Source organism: Manis javanica, chromosome 8, assembly GCF_040802235.1.
Source record: "Manis javanica isolate MJ-LG chromosome 8, MJ_LKY, whole genome shotgun sequence".
Lineage (NCBI taxonomy): Eukaryota > Metazoa > Chordata > Mammalia > Pholidota > Manidae > Manis > Manis javanica.
Window position 1 is genome coordinate 48,343,227 of NC_133163.1, and position 23,845 is coordinate 48,367,071.

General features: G+C 44.2%; 1 protein-coding gene across 10 annotated transcripts in view; it reads left to right on the forward strand.

Moving 5' to 3' along the window:
• The window catches only part of PYGL (glycogen phosphorylase L), a 91,474-nt gene that overhangs the window by 57,646 nt on the left and 9,983 nt on the right, over nucleotides 1–23,845 (forward strand). For 2 of the 10 annotated variants that reach the window (XM_073211272.1, XM_037016019.2), the window contains exon 21: nucleotides 20,672–20,743. The exons of 1 other annotated variant lie outside the window; for it this stretch is intronic. In XM_073211272.1, the coding sequence (XP_073067373.1) occupies nucleotides 20,672–20,743 (72 nt within the window). Of the gene's footprint in view, nucleotides 1–1,140; nucleotides 1,284–7,088; nucleotides 9,226–9,378; nucleotides 9,419–12,891; nucleotides 12,914–15,865; nucleotides 16,022–16,981; nucleotides 17,256–19,080; nucleotides 19,133–20,671; nucleotides 20,744–23,845 lie in introns of those variants that run through there. 7 more of the 10 variants (XR_012120518.1, XM_073211271.1, XM_037016026.2 and 4 more) reach the window with 7 other exon arrangements.

A 23,845-nucleotide genomic window follows, 5' to 3' on the forward strand; every position in this document is an offset into this window, starting at 1 on the left:
AGATTCCCTATTGGAGAGTTGGAGGTCCCTCAACTCTTTCCAGGGGTATTTACTATTTTCTCCGAGGCGATCGTCACTCACTTCTCGGGGCTCTTTCGCTTTTGCCCTAGGCGGGCTTTCTCCCTCACTCTGAGGTTTCTTTACCTTCGTTTTTGTGGCCTTTTTTCGGCCGCGCGCGCTCTCTGTTTCCCGTTCCGTTTCTGACATGCTATCTTGGATATCTGTCAATGCTCTCTGACCTTCTTTTATTACCTTTTCACATCTCTCATCTTGCAGACAAGCTCTAATCAGTTTCCAGAGGGGCCTGGTGCCTCCCCTCAGGCTACCCTCCTCCTCCTCTCTATCAAGATCTTTCCCCAGTTTGTCCCAGCTCGGGATTGAGAGGGACCCTGAACAAATGAACCAGGGGGCCACACGGTCTATCTCCTTCACAAAAGATCCTAAGACTTTGCTGGAGACCTTCAAGTTTCGCTCTTTGGCCTGCAGTCTGAATCCTCTCCAGATGCCTGAAGGGTCCTCCCTGCTGATGATCATCCCCTGGACTCACACAGGCCCACGGAAGACTCTGGAAGCACATCAAAGAGCCAGACCTCCCTCCCAGAGGTGTTCTTTGTTACATAGCAGGGTTGGGATGCCAGAGGGGACAGAAGCATCAGTATTCTAGACTAGAATTAGTCAGATGGTCCCCAGTGCCTGTGGTCAGAATTCCAGGTGATGTCTTGTAGGAATTCCATACTTTGGATTAATAGCATTTGTGCTACATAGAATCTCCATGTAGTTTTGTGAAAAGACCACTGATGAGGAAATAGCTTGCTTTTTTCCCCTTATTCATGCCTATTCCCCTTCCCTCATGCATGGGTTCAGTCCGTATCAAACACTCTTAGACAGTGAGGGAATCACTGCCTTCTTTGAAATCAATATCCAAATTCTAGACATTAATCTCCCCTTCAGTTAAGGGTCCACATTATTCTACACATAGAATTTATAGATTTTTAAGGGAATCTATTGCCAGAACACCCTCAAATTTCAACACAGGGAAAAAAACGTGGGGGCTTGCTTACAGTGTTGGAAACTGAGCTCTGCCCTTCATCCCCCATGTGGGTGAACTGCTCTCTCTCTCTCTTAAAAAAAAAATCCAAGGAAAGGCACTGACCTGTGTTCTGCACTGCCGTGAAGATAAGCAGTAATCAGGTTGCCATCACGAAGGGCTGCTTCATAGCAGCAACAGGCCTTCCCCTCAGCCTCTTTCCCCGGCAGCTGGGACCTGTGTGCCTACAAGCAAGGTAAGGCTTTAAGAAACATGTACAGAAAGAATTTTCCTTTCTGTACTCCATCCTTCCATTCTCCATCCTTCCAAAGCCTGAAACCCTCCTTAATGTCAATCAGATATATATGTTTATGTATATATAATTTTAACTGAGTAACATGCAGATGGTAAAACTTAAAATACAAGACCACTGACATCTTAAAATGAAAACCCTTACTGCCCTCCTCCTACCTCCTCCATACACAGAGACAACCCCTTTCAGCCATTTACTGTTTTAGTTCTTCCAACTCCTACACCTAATAGTCTCCCAAAGCTGCAATCCTTAGGAGCAGCCCATTGAAATACAGTCCATCGGGTGGAAACAAGTAAAAGATAATAGATATTTGCCACCTAATACTGCTGTGGCTGAAGAAACAAGTTGGAAAAAACCTAAAGGAAAAGCAGTTTAGATAGAAACTGAACAATTCTACTCAAAAAACCCAGTGATTTTGTGATTTCAAACACCTATCTTAGCTCCAGTTCCTCCACTTTGTTAAACTAATGAATGAACCTCAAAAATTCAAATACTGCCATATGACATATCACAAGGGGACTAGGAGAGTTGGCCGAGTTACATCCTCTCGTCATTTAGGGGCAGAAAGTCTGACACCAAACCCTAGGGCCTCTGAGAAGACAGATATCACAGCTAGGGAAGCCAGTCCTGAGGACACTGACTCACCAGGCCGAGGACTGATGGGGCAAGAGCAAAGAGTAAACAGATTTTCAAATTCCAACACTGCTAGCAGAGCCATGCCTTGCAGATGAGGAAGAAGTTACATGAATCTATACTGGTTCCTAAACAGTCTTTGATCACATGTTTAAGCTCAGGGAGATGAAAAATAAAACAGGGCCCTGGGACACTGGCAGCCAAGGGCAAAGGAGGACCAAACAGAAGAAAATACGGAGATTGGCATGGCGAAAAAGACGACAGCATGCTTATGACTTTGAGAGTATTTTATGAGTGCCTTCTCTGGGCCAAGCATGGTGCTAGGCAATGAAAACTCACCAACAAAGTCTCTCACCTACAGGAGTTATACTCTTATAAAGAAGACAAACATTAGTCAAATAATCACACAGTTATTTATTAATTACAGTGAGAATAAATGCAATAAATGACAAACACAATTTGCCACTAATATATGCCTAAAATGGGGAGGGGAGTAAGGAAAGGCTTCCCTGAAAATTACCATTTGAAATAAGGCATAAAAGATGAGTAGGCAGTTAGCTAGCCAACAGGAGGGAACAGAGGAGCAGAAAGAACGGTAGCAGGCAGATCATTTCTTCTGAGACAGATGGAGAGTGTGGCTCGTAGGCAAGCATGCCAGTGTGTCTGAGGAGAGCAGGAAGGGTGGTGTGGAGTGAGGCAGAAGAGAGGCCGTCAGGCCAGGTGAGAGACCCAGAGTACAAGGCCACACCTAGAAGACTTCACACCCCAAAGTAAAATCCCTGAAAAGCAAATTCAAGCAGATCAAATAGCAATGCAAAGGGAGGGTATATGGAACAGCTTCCAGGTGCCTCCAAAGAACACCAACCTCTCCACGGGCAAGTAACACAGCACGACGCCCCCTTTCCCTGGTGATGTGAAAACCACGTCCACCATGCAACCCAGTGTCCAAACAGTGCACTCACCAGATTCCCAGAATCACCCTGAGTTCCACTTTGATGTCGAAGTTCACGGTGTGAGGCATCTTCAACTTTAAATCCCCAAGAAATGGTGCTCTGCCTAGAAAGAATTCGTTATCAACTCTTAGAATCAAATTCCACATCTTTCAATTGCAGTTCAAAAAGATAATTAACCTCATGATTAACATATTTCTAAGTCACAAGTTACTATACTAAATTCCTAGCAAAGTATTTTATTTTATAATTGAGGACTAGCCTGCCAAAGGTTTATTCAGTCCTTATCCTTGTCTCTAGCTAAAAGCAAAGGAGTCCATTCCCCTAAAAATAGGATCTAGAAGAAAATAATGAGTGTTGCGCTACTTAAGTCAAGTATTACTGTTTCCATTAAGTAAAACCTAATCATTAGCCATGGCCATGGTATTCCAGGGTCAACATATGCCTGGGTGCATGCAGCTGAAGGCATTACTCAGGTGCTGGAAGGACTGTGTTACACTAAGGACTGTGACTAACACAGCACCCAGTAGAAAAAACATGGGGAAATAGGTTCCTCACATTAGCCTCTCCCTTTCTTCCTCTCTCTCTCTGGACATAGGTAAGAAGAGGAAGTAAAAAAGCAGAGAATACAGTAAGCAGTGAGGTATATTAACAGCTAAACTGAAGACTGAGTCCTTGCATTGAAACCCCACCCACAAGGCCATAGTTTCCTATTCCCAACAGTTTGCAAGGATTCATGCTAGACCGCAGAGCCAATATTAAATACATTTCAGACTTTTTAAGTCTAGGCACAATTTACAATTGACGTGTCTTTTTTGTTACATCACAACTTTAAGGGCAGTGAGTTCTTTTTTGTGAAAAAAATACATAGGCAAAGGCATGAAAGATTTACTTACAAAAATGTTTAAAAATTAGTGTGTTCATCAGAGGAGGGAAAATGTGTTCTTTTACTGATTTACTAGTAAAGCTGTCATAGAGAGTGGCAATTTTTCTCCCGAGTGTTAAACAGGAGTGTGGAAAACATCGGCAAGATACTGTAAAACAAACAAGGTATTCAAAAGCAGTCCAAGTTTTGTCTTAGGTTTCAAAGACTAACACTGGGAATTACAGGTAACTTGGCATTTAAGCAAAATCCTTTACAGAACTACATGTAGTCAGGGCAGAGCAGGACAGGCACCAAGGGAGAGCCGGAGAGGGAGCGGTAAGCCAGGGCCCCAGCCAGCTGCTGAGAAGGCCCAGGTAAGACCAGACAGGAGGAAAGGGACATGGATACCCCAAGTCAGGCTTGCTCCCTCAGTGTAGCCCCATAGATTCACACTGTTTAACAGTTGCCCCAGTTTTTAATGATGCCCCAATTCAGTGTTCTGTGTGTGAACTGTTATTATTAGTCTAAAGCAGTAAACGAATGATCACCAGATCCCCAGTCTTCTGGGCTGGACCTCAGGAAGAAATGAGCCAATGAGAGAAAAATGCCCACATCTGATGTGGCATCCCTGATGAGAGGTACAAACCATGAGGAGAGGGTGGAGAGCAGGCAAAGGCCTAGCAATTGGCCACAGCAGGGCTGGGACCTGGTCAGGGCATGGGACGTGGCAGGCTGTGCGATCTTGTTTACTGTTTGTTCTCTGTGACACAAACCACCCAAACCGGAAGCCATTAGCAGATCTGCAGACAAGTTATGATTTGTCATGAGAGGCCACCAGTGCCACCACTCTCTAGCCACATCTCTCATGAACACTGAGAGTCTCCTACCTGTGAGAAACAAAGGATACAGGAGGTCAGTGTCACTACCTGCTTCCAGTTTTGTTCACAGCATCCACTGAATAATCCCTTTTTCCATTGTGAGCGATCACGGTGAAGACTGCTCAGTGTAAGCAAACCATGAGGTTGGGGCTGGAAAACATTTTTGATGAGCTGTTTCTTTCCCGTGCCCTGACTTCTCTGCTAGACAAGAGGCATTTTAGAAGATAACTGTTATTGCCTGTACTTTGCAAATGAGGAGACTGAAAAGCTAGGTAGCCTTCCCAAGGTCACACAGCTGATGAGTAGCAGAGCCATGTGTACCCAGGTGTCTGAGCCCAGAGTTCTATCTGCAGTGAGCTGTCACAGTCCCAGGGAGTTCTCCCTGCCATCCGTGCAAGCAAAAATGAACCCCTGGAACAAGGCTGGCCTCTGGTAAAGCCAGCTCCTTAAGGAAGTTGTTTCAGGATCCCCTTCCCCTTTCTGTGTGCTTGCCCCTCTCAGGGTCCTTCTTCCTTCCATTTTCTTCTTCCTTTCTGCCTCTTTTTTCTCAGAAAACTTCTGAACCCATAGTCATCAAAGAAAGACATCTTAAAGAATTCTCCCTCAAGTGTTAACAACTCAAAAATCAGAGCACTTATATATGTTTGGAACGGCATGAAGGGAGAAGATAATAAACCTCTGATGAGTTTCTAGCAATTCTGTGGGGAGTAGAAAAGAGATGTGGGCTGTGGGTAGTGGATGGCTTTTCAAATACATCAGACATGGGCAATTGCCTACTCATAAGATCAGCAAGGAAAAAATGAAAATGATTATTTCATAATACTTCAAAATAGCCTCTATGAAGGGGGTAGGAAGGAGAAGGCAAGGTTGTTCTGATTTTAGAACTAAAATCAAAACCCAGAGAAGCCACTTTGAGCCCCAGATCAAGCCTAAATGGGCAGAATTGAACACATTCTGAATTCCTCCACCTTCTTCCAGAGGGCTGTCTCTTGCTTTCTTTCTCCTGACTCTGAACTCACGCTACCCTGCCTGTTAATCTCCCACTAAGTTATCTTTTGAAGGTAGCAGGGTGCTTGAGAAGCAGAGGCTGTAGAGGGAAATATATTTCTGTTTTTAAAGAATAATTCATACAGGGCCCTTCTCTCAAATAGCTCAAGGCATTTCTGTGAGAAGCGCTGCAGGAAGAGAACAATGACCAGATCACTCAGAGCATCAATAATGCACAGCGGCTTCTTTTAACAGGGGGCTGTCAATTTGACTTCCCCTAGAGCAGTAGGGGATCAAAAGTCACCAGTGGCTATTAGACCTTATTTGAGTGGAGGATGCAGTTTCAGCCCAGTCCCCGCTAACAGCCAGCCACATCAAACAGCCACCCTGAGGCTTTGCTGTTTCTGCACCTGCCCTTTGATCAGCTGTGGCTGAAACTGCACAGCATCCACAGGGGCCACAGGACCTAACTGGGTGATTCTTACCTGATGGAACCTGAGCTTCAGCTGCAGGACAGACCACTCAGACGTACCAGCTTTGGAAAGCCCAGCTCTAACCACATTTGGCAAGACAGCTCTTCTAAACATTAAGACATGCTGCACATCCATCCTGTGTGTCCTTTCATTCAGCCAGTGCAGATTGACCACCAAGCACCAAGTTATGCCCTTTCACATCCATTCAAGTGTCTCTTCCTTGTCAAAGCCTGACATCTAGACATCTTTCCACAGCAACCTTTCCTTTCTTTTCACCCCTCCTACTAAAAATTCAACTGGGGTTTCATCTGGACCCTTAATCATTCTGATTGTTTTCCCACTATTGGCCCCATCTTCCCAGTGACAAGGACCACATGGCATACAGAGCATTCATCTAGCACAGGGCTGGTGGCTGAGAGGGGAATATGCTTTCCATAAGGGAGAAGGAAACAATGCTTTTTGGTCTCTTTTCTTTCTTTCTTTATTATTTTTTATTAAGATATCATTGATATACACTCTTACGAAGGATTTACATGAAAAACAATGTGGTTACTACATTCAGCCTTATTATCGAGTCCCCTCCACACCCCATTGCAGTCACTGTCCATCAGTGTAATAAGATGCCACAGTCCCTATTTGTCTTCTCTGAGCTGCACTGTCTTCCCGTGTTGTTGGTCTCTTTTTTGAATTGTAATTTAAAATGAATCAATGTAAGGTCCTGAGAGCAGGGATTTATGTGTTTTATTTACTACCATGTACCCAGGGCCTAGCCCAGCACCTGATACATAGTAGTTGACCAATACTGTGAAAAGAAGGAATAAGTTTATCAGCCTGCTCATGGGGATTTTCTAAGCACTGTCTAGAAATGTAAAGACTTGGAGTGAAATAGGAAGAAAGGAAGGGGGAAATAGCACTTTGGCTTCCCCCAACTTCTTTTCTGAGCACATTTTCCACTTTTCTAGTTTGAAGAAAACCAATTGCAAGTGAAGATTTACTCTCCTCAGTGCATCCATCTTAAGTACCAACTACATATGATGAAATTTCTGTAAAATAAATAAATAGATCCCCAAGGCATTAAAAAGTAACATTGAAAATATATTAAATGTTCTCCTTGAGTCGTACAACCTATCACAATAGATTCAGTGTTACAAGCAGGCATGGGGCACAGCAAGCCCTCCATGGATATTTGCTGATCTAAACTAACCTGGCTCCAAGAAACAAAAGGTTTCAGGCTAGTAGATCCTGGTCTCTGTCTCAGCCTTAGCACATCTTAAATTAGAGAAATAATTTTCTGCTCATATGAAGAAAAGTGCTAGTATTTTATTCTTTCAGTGAGCATCTCTTGAGACATATTTTTAGCAATTAGTAAGGCAGGTAATAGAGGGTCCCTACATTCCCATCTCCCACACCATTATCAACAAAGTGGGTTGTTTTCTAAAAGTAAGAAACACAGCTTTGATTCTCTGCCAAATAAATATGAAATAATCAGCCATCAATTCTATGGAGAGCATGAAAGAGAAGGCAGCAAATGCCAGCTTTCCCAGAAACAACCAAATCAGGGAGGTAAGGCCTGTGAATGAGAAGTTTGAGAAGTGCAGTCAGTCTGACTGGTCAAACCCAACACAGAAGTGGGCCAAGGGGCTGCAATGCTAGGCCCCATAAAGCTGCTCTCTGCCCCTTGCCCTGAGCTACAGAAGGAATGGGAAACAGAAGATGGGTGTTTGTGTTCATCCCTCAGACATTTCATTCCAGAGTGAAGTCTGTGTCTGGACATGATTCTTGTATATTTTGTAATCAGAAGTAATTAAACAAAACAAAACAAAGGAAAAGAAAAGAAAGCTAAACAAAAATGCTGATACCTCACCACTCTAACAAAGGAAAATAAGATATCCAAGCCTCCTGGGTCCAAGGTCCCCAACCAATATTTACGACTGGTTCAGTGCAAATGGGACTGGTTGGCTATTAATATAACATATTGGCAGTTGATCCAGGTAGCTTAGAATAACCCACTGACATACACATTCAGATTTGAAGGATGTAAGAACTTGGCACAAGCAATGCCAAGTCACCGTTCCGATGTACTATGCATCTTTAGCCTGAAGGATCCCTAAATACACCCTAGAGAGGTCACACTCAAGGGAACTGGCTTTCCATGCATCTCCCACTACACAGATAGGCCTTCGTCCTAAGAGGGCGCACCTAAGACTACAATATCGATTATTGTCACTATTAGTAGTATATTTAAAACCTATCCTGCATGTTCAAAAAATGGTCAAGGCAGGTAAAGGATTGGTACAGGAACCCGAACCATCTTTCTGCAAGCTCTATTTCACAAGCCTCGAAGGAATATGAGTTCCTGAAAGTTCAAACCCTCCATTCTTGCTGGCCGGACTAGGGGCTGAGGATGAGGCTGAGGCCGGGCCGTCCAGAGAACCCCCAGCTCGCGGAGCTCCGGGAGACCCGAAGCCCCCGGGAGCCGCTGCGCTGGGCTCGGGCCCCGCGTCACCGCCCGGCGCCGCCCCCGCCCTATCGCCGGGCAGCGCGAGCCGTCGGGGCCCTGCCGGGAGGGACAGCTGCCGCGCGACCGTGGCCCACCGGGCGGCCGCGCAGTCCTGTGCGCCCATCTCCCTCCGGCGCCGGAGCCCGCGCTGCGCCGCCCCGGAGCTGCCGCCGGGGCCGGGGGTGACCCACCGCCCTCGGCGGAGCGAGTGGCCGCAGGGGCCTTCGCGCCGGGGTGGGGGTGCTGCTAGGGCGCACCCGCACACACCGAGTCCGGGACAAACACGTTTCCCACGCTTACAGCTAGCTACGCAGAATTTTATTTTCGGTTTTACTTTACACATCTGTGTACGTGTGTGTGCGCGCCCTGCGTGACGAAGTTAAATAGATTTCTTACTTTGGGAGTAATAAGACAAAAGTTTAATAGTCGTTGCTTTAGAAGATAGTCATGAAGAATATACGCGTTCCTCTACTCTGAGCCCTCCTTTTTCCTTCTTTCGTTTCTTTTTCTGTAGTTTACCCATCCCCAATTCCCTCTCTCTCTCTCTCTCTCTCTCTCTCTCTCTCTCTCTCTCTCTCTCTCTCTCACACACACACACACACACACACACACACACACACGTCATCATTACTATACAAAGAATTTCTTCTGCGCCCTTATAAGTAATAGCTTGTCTGTTCATGGGGTTATGATTTACACAATTACTCCATGTGTCCAAAATTAACACTTTTTTGGTGTTTTATTTGTAACAGAAGTTCACGCCTTGCAAGATATTAAGGAGTTCACACCTTGCAAGCTTTGGCACCAGCACATTATCACAGAGGTAGGAGCTGTCTTCTGCCAGAGCTGCTCCAGAGAAGCCACAGGGCAAAGTTAGGGATGAGGGGAGGAGGCAAAGGAGGAAGAACAGGAGAGAGGTTTCGTATGGATGCAATGCGATGCTGTCATCAGGACTTCATCTTGGAGGCAAGATGCAACCTCCCTAGAGGTGCCCTTTCAGGGTGCCTGTGCTCTTTGGGCTTTTTCAGCTGGGAAAAGGGGCTGCTCACCCACCAAAAGGGCCCAGGCACCCATCTGCTTGGGGCCAGTATGCCAGTCTGGAGGAAAGTGCCTTTCAAGAAAGGGCAGTTTTCTTTGAGGACTAGGCCATTTCATACAACTAATCAGGCATGGAGGAATTTTGTTCCCTGCCTAGTTGCATTAGTAATTGCTCTAGGATTGACAGTTTCCATCAATATAGAAAAAGAATTTGATCAGGTAGGACCTAGGGGACCTGAGTCTGACTGATGTGCCAGCTGCAGATGGGTTTTCACAGGGCTACGTCCTCATGGTGACCGACTCCGGCAGGTGTCGGATTCCACCCTGGAGTTATTCAGAAGTGAGTCTGGAAGCTCATAGAATTTATTCAGGGAAGGTCTGGATGAGATCCCAGGCTGTGCCATGTGGAGGTAGAGGGAGCAGAGATGGGGAACAGAGAAGGAGGGAAGGAGCAGCAGCTGCATTTGGTCACAGATTCTATTTCCATCTGTTTATTGAGGTTGAGCAGGTGGAGGCCCACACACTGCTTGAGCAAGTGAAGTTGTAAGCCCTAAGCCTAACGCAGTTGAAATCCTCAGCAAAATCCCTGAAGTTGGTAATCACCATACCCATTTTTTTTTTAGAGGGCATCTGTCATATTTATTGATCAAATGGTTGTTAACAACAATAAAATTCTGTATAGGAGACTCAATGCACAATCATTAATCAACCCCAAGCCTAATTCTCAACAGTCTCCAATCTTCTGAAGCATTACGAACAAGTTCTTACATGGTGAACAAGTTCTTACACAGTGAATAAGTTCTTACATGGTGAACAGTGCGAGGGCAGTCATCACAGAAACTTTCAGTTTTGATCACGCATCATGAACTGTAAACAATCAAGTCAGATATGATTATTCGTTTGATTTTTATACTTGACTTATATGTGAATCCCACATTTCTCCTTTATTATTATTATTGTTTTTTTAAATAAAATGCTGAAGTGACCATACCCATTTTTTTTAAAGACTGTGTAAATTAAAACTCTGGCAGAAAGCTTTCCCCAACATTAATAGCCCCTTTTCAAATGCCACATTCTGGAAATCAGAGAGCAGAGTCTCCAATATGATTTGGCAGAATCAAAAAAAAACAAGTATTCAGTCCTTATTCAGCACCTATTTACTGAGTAACTTTTAGGGGCCAGGTACTCATGCTGGGATACAAAGCAGGATCCTGCCTGGTGGGTTTATCTCAGCACAAGTCGTAAGAACACAGAACAGGAATTTAAGAGTACCCTAAGGGCAGAAATCAGATGGGGGAGGAGGGTGCCAGGGCCTGGATGTGGGGAGAGGACGTATCAGGGTGATGGAAATAGTCTATATCTCCCGTGGGGTGGTGATTCCATGACTATCATCTTTCACCAAAATTCATTGAATTGGAAACCTTTCGAGGGTGAATTTGACTGAAGGTAAATTATACCTCAACAAATGTAACTTTTGGGAAAGTGATCTAAGAAATGTACAGATAAACTATATAAACAAACATGTCCTGTGTGATGTAGTAAATGTCAAAACAAAGCTATGGGTACAAATACATCAGAAACCAATAGTTGGATGTTATTTGTACTTCAGGTAGAAAAATAAATCTCAATTAGAGATAGATTCATTTTACCATCTAAAATTATTCTGGAAAAAAGGAATGGGGGTTAAGACTGATTGTCTCTTAGTTGCCACACAGCTGTGGAGTTCAACTGATGGTAATAATATAGCATTTGAGGAATGGAAGAAGTAGCAAATAAAAATCACTGATTTTCCACTATTAGGAAAAATGTTATCTTGAAAAGAAAGTATTTTCTTTTTTAATAGAAGCTTTACTGAGATATATTTCACATACCATAAAATTCACCCTCTGAAGTGTACAAATCGATGGTTTTAGTGTATTCACAGAGTTGTGTGTCAATCACCACTATTTGATTTTAGAACATTTTCATCTTCATCATCCCAAAAGGAAGCCCTATACTCCTTGCTGGTCATACGGTAATTTTATGTGTTATTTTCTGAGGATCTGCTTGACTGTTTCCCAAAGTGGCTACACCACTGCACAATCTCACCAGCATGAGTTTTGTGTAGACTTTGCATTTCCCCTTGCTTATCTTCTTCCCCCTTTCTTAGTTTTCCAAACACAAATAGAGATTTTCTTTTTATACTGATGCTGTTGAGATTGAAAACATTAAAGGGAAGATTGAGGATAGTCCCAGATGATAGGGAGTGAGTGAGTTACCTCACTCAGCAGAACATTTATTTTCCTATGTTTATGTTAAGGTTTGGTACTGTCTTTGCCTATGTCAGACCTAACTTAATATCTGATTCATTATAGTTACAACAATGAATGGTGGGTTATTCTTAGGACTTGAACTTGGGGGTGCTTATATGGGCTTCTTTTTAGCAAAAGGGGTGATTTCTTTGAGAAGAAAAGAATAATGAGAGTCGAAATTTCAAGTGCTTTTGTGCCTTCTTTCTTCCAAAGAACTCTGCACATTCCTAGATATAGCCCATGGGCTCCCTTGTTCCATGGCACAGATGGGAATCAATTTTTCTCTGTATCTGTAGGACTGAACTGGGATTAAAGCCCAAGGTTAAATTTTCCTCCTACCTCTCTGAATGTTCCTCTTCAAATTCCTCCCACCATTCCTTAAAAGCTACTTCTTCTTCAGGCGTCCTTCCTAGCACTGTTTCCCTTCTTGTGATACCAGTATTTCCTAAACTATGTTCAATTATTTGGGAAGCTTTGGACTAAATGCAGTAAAATATGTTCCTTTGTCCAGGATCTCACATCTCAAAATCATTACTTGGCTAATGTTCTTTGAGAATCTCCTAGAAGGACATATAGAATGTAGCTTTTCACTAAATCCATCACCCTTCCTGCCTCCTCCAAACCCTTTCCTCTTGTAGGATTCCCAATCTTGAAGAAAAGCATCACCACACACCAAATTTCCCAAACCATAAACTTAGGATTCATCCTTGATTCTTACGGTTTCCTTAAGCCCAGAATTCCCTCTAGATAGAGTTAAGATGATTTTTTGAGGTGATATTTATTTATTTAATAAATAAATTTATTCACTGAGAACATGTTATATAGTATCTGTCTTTAGAAGCTTACGGTCTAATTGTAAGGACAGGACCCACACCATGAAAAAATAAATAACAACCTGAGATGTATCACCAGATACTAAATGAATATGTATTACAGGTCATAGGATTCTGCAGGCTCAGTGAGAAGCATCTTTGTGAGCTGAAGATCAGGCAAAAAGTCCAGGGAAGTACTGTTCTGTTGCTTAGAAACAACTTTGAGGATGAGATCATTTTAAATGGCCATCCAAAAGGCCCCATAGACTGTTGAAACTGGAAGATGCATAAGCAATCATTTGCCAATACTCTCATCTCACAGAGGAAACAGAGACCCAGAGAGCTCAACGATGGACTTTAAGCTGCATTCCTTCATGATTTATTGAGTGCCCACTGCATTCATGCAGAGGCACACAACACCGGCTACACTATTCAGAAGAGCAGGCAGGATGAGGCTAATTCCCCAACAGCCCCTGGCATCTAGGAGGAAACTAACCTGTGTCAGAGCTTCCCAGGGGCAGGGCTGTGCTGGCAAGGTGGTGGGGCCAACTGGCAGCTGCAGACCGTGTCACTAGTCCCTTCACCTACTCTTGAAAATTGAAGAATTAAAATAGTTTAATCACAGGTTAGTTATTTCTGCTTAATGAGTAATCAGGGTAGAAAAATTTACCACCACATACAGTGTCTGGAAATCTTGTAAGTTATCCAGATAGGAGAGTCTGAAGCAACCTTTACAGCATCCACTCGAGGGAAGGTGACAGCCTGAATTTTTGTGAAGTGAAACACTGCGATTGGTTTTAGGACAATATGAACAGGGAGGTGGGAAGAATCGCACCATCAAGGATTATTTTTCCTTGACTCCTACTTGAGTTTTTCTCTTTTTTTTTTAAATGCCCCTCTAGCAAATTCAGAGTAAGGACACTTCCACAGTCCACATTCCAGCCATAGGGGAAAAAACGGCTTGGGATTTTTTTACTCCAGATGAAGCCAGAAAAAGTTAAAAGACCGGTTGATAATATGTAAAAATATATTCCTGAAAATGACGACATGCTCTTGGAGAAATTGTGGAAGACAACAGCAAAAAAAGTGGAGCTGTAGATAAAGTAAACAGGAACTGGCTTTTCAGTCCCAGGAGACCAAAGGCCCCCACCTCTGGGCTTTCTGGATACCTGACATTAGTCTCAAGCATCTATTCCTCATTGTAGAATCTCCAAAGCGCCTCATTTCCTTAGTCCCCCTGTTCATGCCTGAGTGTGTGTGTGTGCCTGGCACAGCTTGAAATTAGTGTGTTTTTTCATCTTTGTGTTTAGTTCTTAAACAAACACAGGGAGACCCAGGGGACCTGGATGAACTTGCACGCTGGGCGGGGGTGCCGAGTGATGTGGGTAGCCTGAGGCGGCTTTTCATTATCCTCACCCCTCCTCCCTTTGCCTGCATGGAACAACCTGCCTCTAGAGAGGGGTTTTAAAATAATAACATGTAGTGTGAGATGAGATCACACAAATGAAAGCTCTTCTTTGAAGTTGAAAAAATTTCAGCTTGCAAACACCACAGTACCGATGTTATTTATTAATGCATCTATTTGATACTGTCTTTGTCAGGCTTCTAGACATGTTGGCATGCATTCATTTAAAAAGACAATTAATCATCAGCATTATGGCTTATAGACTAACGTAGAAGTTTAATTGCTAATAAATGCTAATACATACACAAATGTACCAAGGAAGCCAAACAGCCACTCTCCTACTTCACAGACAACCATAGGAATTAAAAATTGATATCACAGGAGACTCCCTCCCTTCCTTATAGTGTGAGAGACAAAGGAATTTGTGAGGGGTGGGGTGGGGTTTGCTCTTCACACCCCTGACTGCTAAGTGTCAGAGGATAAGAACTCCCAAAGGAGCCCCCCACCCCAGCAGTCACAAATTACTTAGTGAACACCAGCTCATTAATGCAGTGGTAAGGGGTGACTGGCATTGGGTGGTAACCTGCTAAACACTTTTTAAGCAGGAGGGCTATAGTGTTTAACATACAGTCCTATAGTCTTGCACTCTATGAGTCAGGAATGCTTGTTGTTTTTGATGTACATGTCAAATTTGGAACAAAATTTCATACATGCAAGCTAGTATCCCTGGCACCTAGCATAACTCCTGGCACAAGGCAGCTGCTCAATAACAATTTTATAAGATGAGTGAATAGTTTTAAAACTTGAATCTTTACAGCAGCCAGTGCCATAAAATTCCAATATTCCCATCACATACATTCTCTACAGACCCCTCTGGCATCCTCTGATTCACACCTGTAAAGTTCTGAACTACACAATGACGGAAAGTAGAACCCAGGGAAACCAAAAGTTCAGGAAGGTCTAGAGGCCAGTTGCAGGGCCCACTGCCTTAATCTCACCTTCCCCTCCCAAAGCCAAGTTCCAAGCTTACTGTAGCTCTCCTGTCCTGTGTGAAGGTGGGATCCTGCCCTGTTTCACCTCTGACCCATCTGAGGATTTGGTGCATATTCCTTCTCTTTATAATCCCACTCAACAAGCACTCATCAAAAGCCATGTCCCTGGCTACTAAAAGTGTGGTCCACAGACCACAGAATCAGCATCACCTGGGAGTGTCTCAACAGTGACCTCCCATCTCCATTTCCCTCCCTTCACAGCCATAGAACTATTGAATTTCAGGTGGCATACATCTGCCTCCAGTAAAGACCATTTCTCCAAATCTCCCTTACAGATAGTTGTGGCCGTGTGACATAAAGGAAGTGATACACATGACCTCCCAGAAGTGCCCCTGAAGATACCCTTTCCTCCTCCCTATTGTCTAGAATACAAATTTAGATGTTACGTCTCTAGCAACCATCTCTTATAATGAGATGTCTTTGAGAATGAAAATCACTCAAGGCCAAACAAAAAAGAGAGGCACCTATATCCCTGACCTATGTCCCTTATAGTGCTGAACTATTTTTCAAATTCCTGAATATAAGAAAAAAAGAAATGTCCATTTTCTTCAAGTCACTGATATTCTGGACATTTTTGTTACTTACAGCTGAACTTACCCACCTAATTTACACTCTGTGACATATCATTATTTCTCTTATAGAACTGCACATTTCCTCCACCTTGAATATCAGCAGTCCAAGAAGATATTTGGTTGACTCTTGAACAGTGTGAAAGTTAGGGGTGGTAACCCCCATACAGTTGAAAATCCACATAAAACTTTCGACTCCCCCAAAACTGAATTACTAATAGCCTTCTGTTTACTAGAAGCCTTACTAAACACATAAGCTGTCAATTATATATTTTGTATATTTATTATATAGTATATTCTTAATAAAGTAAGCTACAGAAAATGTTTTTTCAAATTGTTGCAAATTCCAAACATTTTCCTGTATATTAATAGAAAAAAAACCCACATATAAGTGGACCCAACTGCATTATATTTATCCAGTATCTTCAAATTACTCCCCTTAAGACCTACTCTGACTCCTCTACAGACTATTAATAAGCCCAATTCAATCAAGTAAATTTGAAGATCTAATTGACTTTACTCAATGATTCATGAATGGGGCAGCATCACATCTGGCAGGTAAAAGGAGCCCCAAGGAGTTGTACAAAATGGAAGACTTTTATAGGCAGAAATGGAACAGGACAAGGAAATTATCCGTAAAAGAAAAGAAAGGATTATTTCAGGCAGTGGGGAAAATGGAAGTTCATATGGCCAGGATCCTCACCTGACCCTAAACTACTTGATGATGTAATTGGCCTACTGTTAGGCTAATGCTTCCACACCCATAGGCAAAAAGCTATTATTGACTGAGTCACTATAAAAAGAGCTCTGCCCAGTGCCCTGGGCAGAGGCAGGGGCAGAGGAGGATTATGGGTCTGCAGACTGTTGTATGCAGATGTGATTCTAGTGCTCAGTCTACTGCCAGGAGAGTGGAACTGAGTAATAAACCCTTTTACACCAAGAACATTCCATTGTCATTTCTATCTCACTGAATCCATACTGAACTTGCCCAGGGCTGAAACCCACTAGCCAGCCAGTCAGCTTCCTTTGGGGGAAGGGCAGAGGTCTACTGTGCAGATTACCTCACTAGTGCTGATCAGGAAATTCCAGATTAACTAGTAAAGTCACATTACTGCAACTGAATCTTGGTTTGCCACATGGGCACAAGGGATTACAGTTTGAGCCTGTTGTTTCTCTTTTGAAAAACAGGACACACATACATCAATGGAAGCAGCATGGCCCAGAATGGACAATGGCAAGGAGGGTGGATACAGCAGGGGTCGGTGGCAAAGGCACAAGGCTGAAGGTGGGCTTTGGCTCCAGGCTTTCTGCTATTTCCCCCCTGAGGGCTCTTAGAGAAACGGACCCCTCCAGGCTGAGCTGCCAAGCCTCAAGTCTTGGTGACACTGGTCCCCCCATTCTGAGACTTCTAAAACTGTTGAACAATCACAGATCTCTTGTCTTTTGAAGAGACTTCTACCTGGACTGGTCAAACTCTTCACGCTAGGTTTCAATACTTACAAAAAGACTTTTATTTGAAAAATTGAAGGACTGACCAACTGATTCCCTTCAATTGCAACTCCAACAGTCCCCAGAGCCACCTCAAATAAATACACAATTAAAATCGGTGTGCTTGAGTGCAAATGCAACCTCAAGACATTCCCTCCAGCCCCTACATCTAATCGGTTTCCCCAAAGCTCCTTCTATATAGAAACTCTGGGGCCCCTGCTGCCCATGTTCTCAGCTGCCTTTGCAGATGTTGACAGACACCTCATCTCATGGAGTTAAAAGTGTACAGATGAGCCAAGACTCAAATATCCCTAGAAATACAGGGAAGACTCTGGTCAGAGCAACTTAAATGGCCCAGAAGCACGGACTTGTATCTCAGTTTGTATCCCATAATCTCTGCTTTACCCTCCAGGGTGATAAAACTCGCCTTGACCTGGTTCACAGGAGCCTCAGGTAAAGCAGGATGAACATTCCAAGCACTCTCCTTTCAGTAAAACTGACTGCCCCTTCAGACCATGCCCTTCACAACTTTCCTTCTGGGGCAAACATGGGGTTGGGTCTAAGAAATTCTGCCCAAGAGGAGCTACAGAGTCCTCTGTGGGCACTGCTTTGACTAGGCTTGTTTGACCATTTGGAGGAGATAACGCCTGAGCCCTCTCTCAGAGCTATTTTTGGATTGAGAAGCGAAAGATCCAAAAGATCCACAGATAAGTACTCCGGGACCATGAAAGGTTGCTCTAGCAGGTGACTTTGGGAACTGACCCCGAGGCTACCACTGCGGTGTACCAAGATTCTGGGATGACTATTAGGAGCAGGTGGCCATTTCCTCCTTGCAGATAAGGCTAAAGAGGAGACTACCACCGCCTTTCTGCATAAGGGAGCAGCCCCCTTGATCTGCTCAGGAGGGTAGGCATTTTGCAAATTCCATCAGGACAAGATGATATCTGTGTGCCCCCCAGTTTCTATGCAGCAAGAAGTGACTCAGACTACATGGATAAGCAAGAAACAGGAAGAACTGGTGCAGCCTAGTGCACATCAAGGTGGGATCCAAACTGTTCACTAAAGACAGGTATCAAATGAGCATGAGAAGGTTGTACTTTGATGTGTATTTGAGCCATTTTTCAGAAATTCTCACATCAGAGACTGTGCAAACTTTCAGTCATCCTGAATATAGAATTTTTATTGAATGCCATAAAATAAAATCGAATGGACATCAATGTGGTCTCTCTAGAAAGGGTATCATTAGTAGGACTTACATCATGAATATAATCATAACTACTCTCTCTAAGGATTAAATTTATCCCTCAGCAAAGGCACAATGAATTGCAGGAGAAGAGAAAAAACGGTGATATGATATCTTCTGAAGTGAAAGACTTACTGAAAACTCACCTAGGTTATACAGCTCTCACTAACAAGCTAAAACATTGCTTTAATTCTACACGGTTTATTGTCATAGGAGCCAATAGACGATGGAGGTTTTCCACCATTTATTTGCAAAGTAGAAAATCCTGTTGTGATATTTAGATCAGACACATGGTGGCAGCAAAGAGCTGATGAGGAGCCTAAACAATGGTACCTGCGAGCCAGAAAGTCTAAGTGCTGAGAATGCCAGCTAGCTCTGTTTAAAAACCATTCAAACTAGACACTTTAAAAAAAATGAAAATAAAAACTTTAAAATTAAATACTAGAGGAATTTACTCTTCTTGCATATGTTTTCTGCTCCTTATTAGCACTTAACTTCCTATTTCCCAAATGTTTTTGTTTTTATTAGAGACAATTTTCTTTTTTAATCCATTCAGGAGTTCCATCACTTTAAAGCTGAGAACTTCTTCCTAATCAGTCCAAATTGAAGCCTGGGGTTGGAGCAAGATATTTCAACCCCATGGGCACAGAAGGCAAGCCCTGAGAGGTGCAGAAGGTCACAAGGACGGCCTTTGTGGAGAGCCCACTGTGGATCGCAGCTGACAACATCACAGGGCAAACTGGTCTCCAAGGGCTCCTTTTTAAATGTGGGGATGCAGCAATACTACTTCCTCCCCACAGCTGGATTCAGTTCATCCTGGCCTTTCCAAGAACTGAAGCAAACAGGGGCCTATACTGGCTCTGCTTTCACTGCAGGCTGGAGATTTTGTAAACAAAGGTCCCACATCAATCCATCTTCAAAGCCCAAATGAGGTGGCAGTGAAGATCTAGAAGCAAAGGAGTGGGACTGGCAATTAAAGAGGCGGTTTACTGAGGGCAGGCAGGTGCACCGGGAGGGAGGGTCTGGGCTCACTTCCCGCGAGGCCCCAGGGCAGCCCTCTTCCTGCACCTTCACACAAGACCTTGCTTAGGCTGTCTGGCAGGTTCTGTGCTTAGACCCAGCCAGGGCAGCCCTCCCGCTCAGGCTCTCCCCTTGCACAGCTCTTGATGTGCTTTCCCAAGGCCTGGCCTCCAGGGGCCGTGTTCCCTTTGCCTTTACTGGGCTAGAACAAGTGGGAAGAGTGACCATAGCATTAACGAGAGGGTAGGGGAGACTGCCCGGTGGTGAGACCCTCCTCTGCTCGCAGGTGGTCCCCTCTAGACCACAGAACTCCAATCCAGGCATTTTTAAGCCAAATAATCCCAGGCCCCAGGAGAGGCGGCCCCATTTGACTCAGTGACCCGAAATGCTGGGCCCTCCTGCTGCCTGGGTGAGGGGCACTTCCCTCCGCACTCGATTTGTTGAGTGACCGGGGTAAAGAGCGAGGCCTGCAGCCCAGCTCCAGAGCCCGCGCTGGCCACTCGTACTCCACATGCCCTTCTGATACAGAGGGTTCCTTCTGGTGATCTATTTTAAATAGTTTTTTCCTTCTACTACGTAAAACAAAAACGTTTGCTATGCATTTCCATCCAGTGTGTCTCTCCAGACAAATCTCATTATAATTTCACCTTTCTGGCTTTTTAAATATGGCTGCAGCCCTGCTGGACATTGACAGCCAGCGTCCCAGTGTGTACTTTGAAATCTGTCCTGAGGCAGAAATTACCTATGGGGAGCAGAACGGGGGGATGAGATCGTTCTGCTTCTTTTACTTTCTACTCTTCTGTATTGTTTAATTTTTTTCCCAAGACATGAATTATTTTGTGATGTTTAGAAAGGAAGGAGTGAAGACAGTTCTAATGAAAGTCTGACATGCCTGCAGCCAGGGCTCCTCTTCTGTTCTTGAAAATATATGTGAATTCTTGCTCCTACTACTGTGGGCTCCATTGCTAAAAGAGTATTAAAATGGCTATGGTGTCCTTGGGAACCTATTTCCTGAGGAAATAGGTTTCCTCTTGCCCAGCGTCCTACCCCACCCCTACCTCACACACACACCCTCACACACACACACACACACATACACACACACTCACCTTTTTCCTCTTTTTCAGAAGCACGATGCTATCAGGCCCAAGAATTGGCCAGGAAAGGACCCAATACAGACAGGAACACTCAGAAAAATGGTAAAATAAATCGTGTTATACAATCCTTTGAAAAGCAAATGGTCAGGAGAGGAGACGAGAACTGGCTCCTCTTTATTTCAACAATTTGTCCTTTGATTTGTGTTCTCTCTTTAATCCATTCAGTCTCTCAACTCTTTGCTGAGCACCTGCCCGTGCTGGGCTCTAGGCAGTTCCTGGGTTACAAAGGGAGAGGCCACGATCCCCACCTGGAGGACCCCACATTCCCATGCCCAGCTGCGTGCCCAGCGTTGGGTGAGGTGGGTGGCCGGTGCCCATGGAGCCCAGAGCCCCTCCCAGCCCCCAGCCCAGGTCAGGGAAGCTGCAGGAGGAGATGCCTGAGCCGAGTCTTAAAGGACCAGTTGGCCAAGCAGAGAAGAGGCCATTTCCCATGAAGGAACCACCAAATAATATCGAGGTCCCTCTGTGATCCAGCTTTTCTGCACATCGCGGCCCTGTTTGGAACATTCCACATGTGTCAGTTGCTTTGCTCCCACAGCCTGTGGGCGGGCCAGCAATCGGGGGGGGGCGGGGGCAGGATTTGAGCTGAGCCAACCTGGCTGCGGAGCTCTCTCTTCTCACCCCTCCTTTTCCTGCAGTTTGTGGGCAAGAAGTGAGGGGTGGCCAGAACTCAGTGTCGCAGAAACTGAGTTGGAAGGTGGGCAGAAGCCTCAGGGTGCGAGAAGCCTGACTTACACTGAAGCCCGCAAGAGGGCTGAAGACAAAGGAGTGTCATGATCGGCTCTGGGTCGTATTAAGATCTGTGCTTTGGAAGAAGGGTCAGTAAGGCCAGGCAAGGGCAGCAGTGGGGTGGCTGAGGTGGCGCTCTAATGGAGAGGGGAGGTGGTCACGCTGGGTGAGAGGACAGATGAATCTGAACTCTCTGAAGGGACAAGGCTGAGTCCACTGGAGGGAGGCGCCTGCACTCGGCACCCTGCTTAGATGGTCCCCACAAAACCCAGATGAATGTGTCTCCAGCTTAACTTCCTCTTAGCTGGATACCCAGATGCCCACGGGCACTTCCAGGCTACCTAACACAATGGCGTCTTAGCCAATTGTGGTTAAAATACCTTAACTTTTGCAAACTTGATGGAAGCACCACATTTCTGGGGACTGTCTCTGGGCTTGGAAGTGAGGGGCTCCTCCAAGCAAGGGGCTTTCCTTTCTTGGTGAATCAATCTCTGCCCTAGTGCACAGGCTGGGAAAGTTGTTGAGGGTGGGGGGCATGATGAGACAACTATTTAAACTAGCTGATAATTATGCGGTGCTCACCAGGGAAAATTCTTTGTGTGTCATTGAGTCCTCATAACAACCTGCGATATTGGTACGATGAACATCGCCATTTTACAGATAGGGAGCAGTTAGGTAACTTGTCCAGAGTCACATGCACGGTAATGGCCAGCCCTGGGATTTGAACTCAGGCAGTCTGGCTCATATTCCTACCTAGTACACAGAGCAGCCTTTCCCGGCCCTGCAGCCCCACCTCTCTCTTTTTGACAGAGCATACTGATTTGCCTATTTTCTGTCCCTTGCCACTAAAAGATAGCATGTGAAGGCAGACCACTTATTTTGTGCACTGCTCTGTCCCTGCGCTTAGAACAGTGCTTGGCACACAGTAGGTATGTAATAAATATTTTGTGATTATTTTAAACTTTTTAATATTCCTCTAAACTCTTTACTCCAAGAAGTAATCCATTTGAAAAAACTGTAAAATGAGAGGAGACACATGAAAAATGGGAAAAATTTTGTCCACATGAAATCCAAGAGAAAAATGAACTTTATTGTATATTTTGAGCAAAATAATTAGCTCTGTCCTAAATGTCTGTGATGCGTGTTATCCAGTCCCAGGTGTCATAGACCAGGGTGATTATACAGGGAACCAACTAGGGATGACCAGATGGTCTTGAGTGCCCAGTTGAGTTTGAAATTCAAAATTTGTATGAGCTCCTGATGGTATGATTACATGTTCTGTGATTTTCTCCAGCAGTACTCAAGGGCCAAAGAGAACAGATTGATGGGTGGATCAGGATTGAGGACTGGTTGCTCGGCTGTGCCAGCAAGTCAGCAGAAGGGGGTTGTGTCCAATAATGAGAGTATCCTTCAAGTGTCCTTTAAGCCAGGAGGGCTGGGGGCTTTTAGCTGGGGATTAAACTTGGTAAGGCTGAAGATGGGTGGGGTGAAGGTGTAGGGGAGAGAAGAGGATAGGGTTGAGGTCAGAGTGGAATTTCCAAGTTCAAGATTTCAGAGGTGAAGCTGGTCCAGATGATGACAAGAACTTGTAACAGGATAGGAGATATTAATGGCAAGTGCACAGAGCTCTCAGATGAGTCATAGGACATGAGAAAATTTGATATTATGGGGGTTAGGCACTAATGTATTAGTTTATCAGCTTGAGCCATGGTTTGTAAACTGTAAAGCCAGCTGTGAATATCACATGATATTTAAATATCACCTTCTCTTAAGGTCCTCTTCTGACTGAAAATACTTGATTCATAATAACGCCAATGATCCTTCCAAAATAACAAACCAGGATACTGGCATCATCTCAATTCAGTAGGTCCAGGAAGTTGGAGCTGTAAGTTTTGCTTGTTGAAGATTTGATTCTGTTCATTTGGAGATAAACACATGCCAAAGAAGTGTCACTTTATAGCTTCAGATTAAAGTCCCTTTTGAGATGATACTGAAGAATCTTTCTGTTTTGTTTTGTTTTTTGTTTTTTGGTGCTATACACATCATAAAAGAGCTTCAGTATCCAGAATTTCACAATCTAAGTCTACAGGACATTCAATAAATACATGAATATAATTTTGAACAATGGTAGGGTGGATAAAAACACTGAGAGCTCCCCAATGCCCAATTAATGAACTGCTCCAGTTACAAAGAGAACCAGCTGACTTTCGGAGAAACAAAAACTTTGCTAGGTATTCTCCAGTAGCTTTTAAAAAAGGTAATAGAAGCTTGAAATTGGATGTAATGTCCAGTGAGGAATAATATTTCAACTTCTTTCACTATCAGGCACAGCCTGGGATAGGCAAAGAAACGTGTTTTTTTCAGATTTTTTCATCTAGTACTTAGTCTGAAACATTAAACAAAGACATCAGAAAT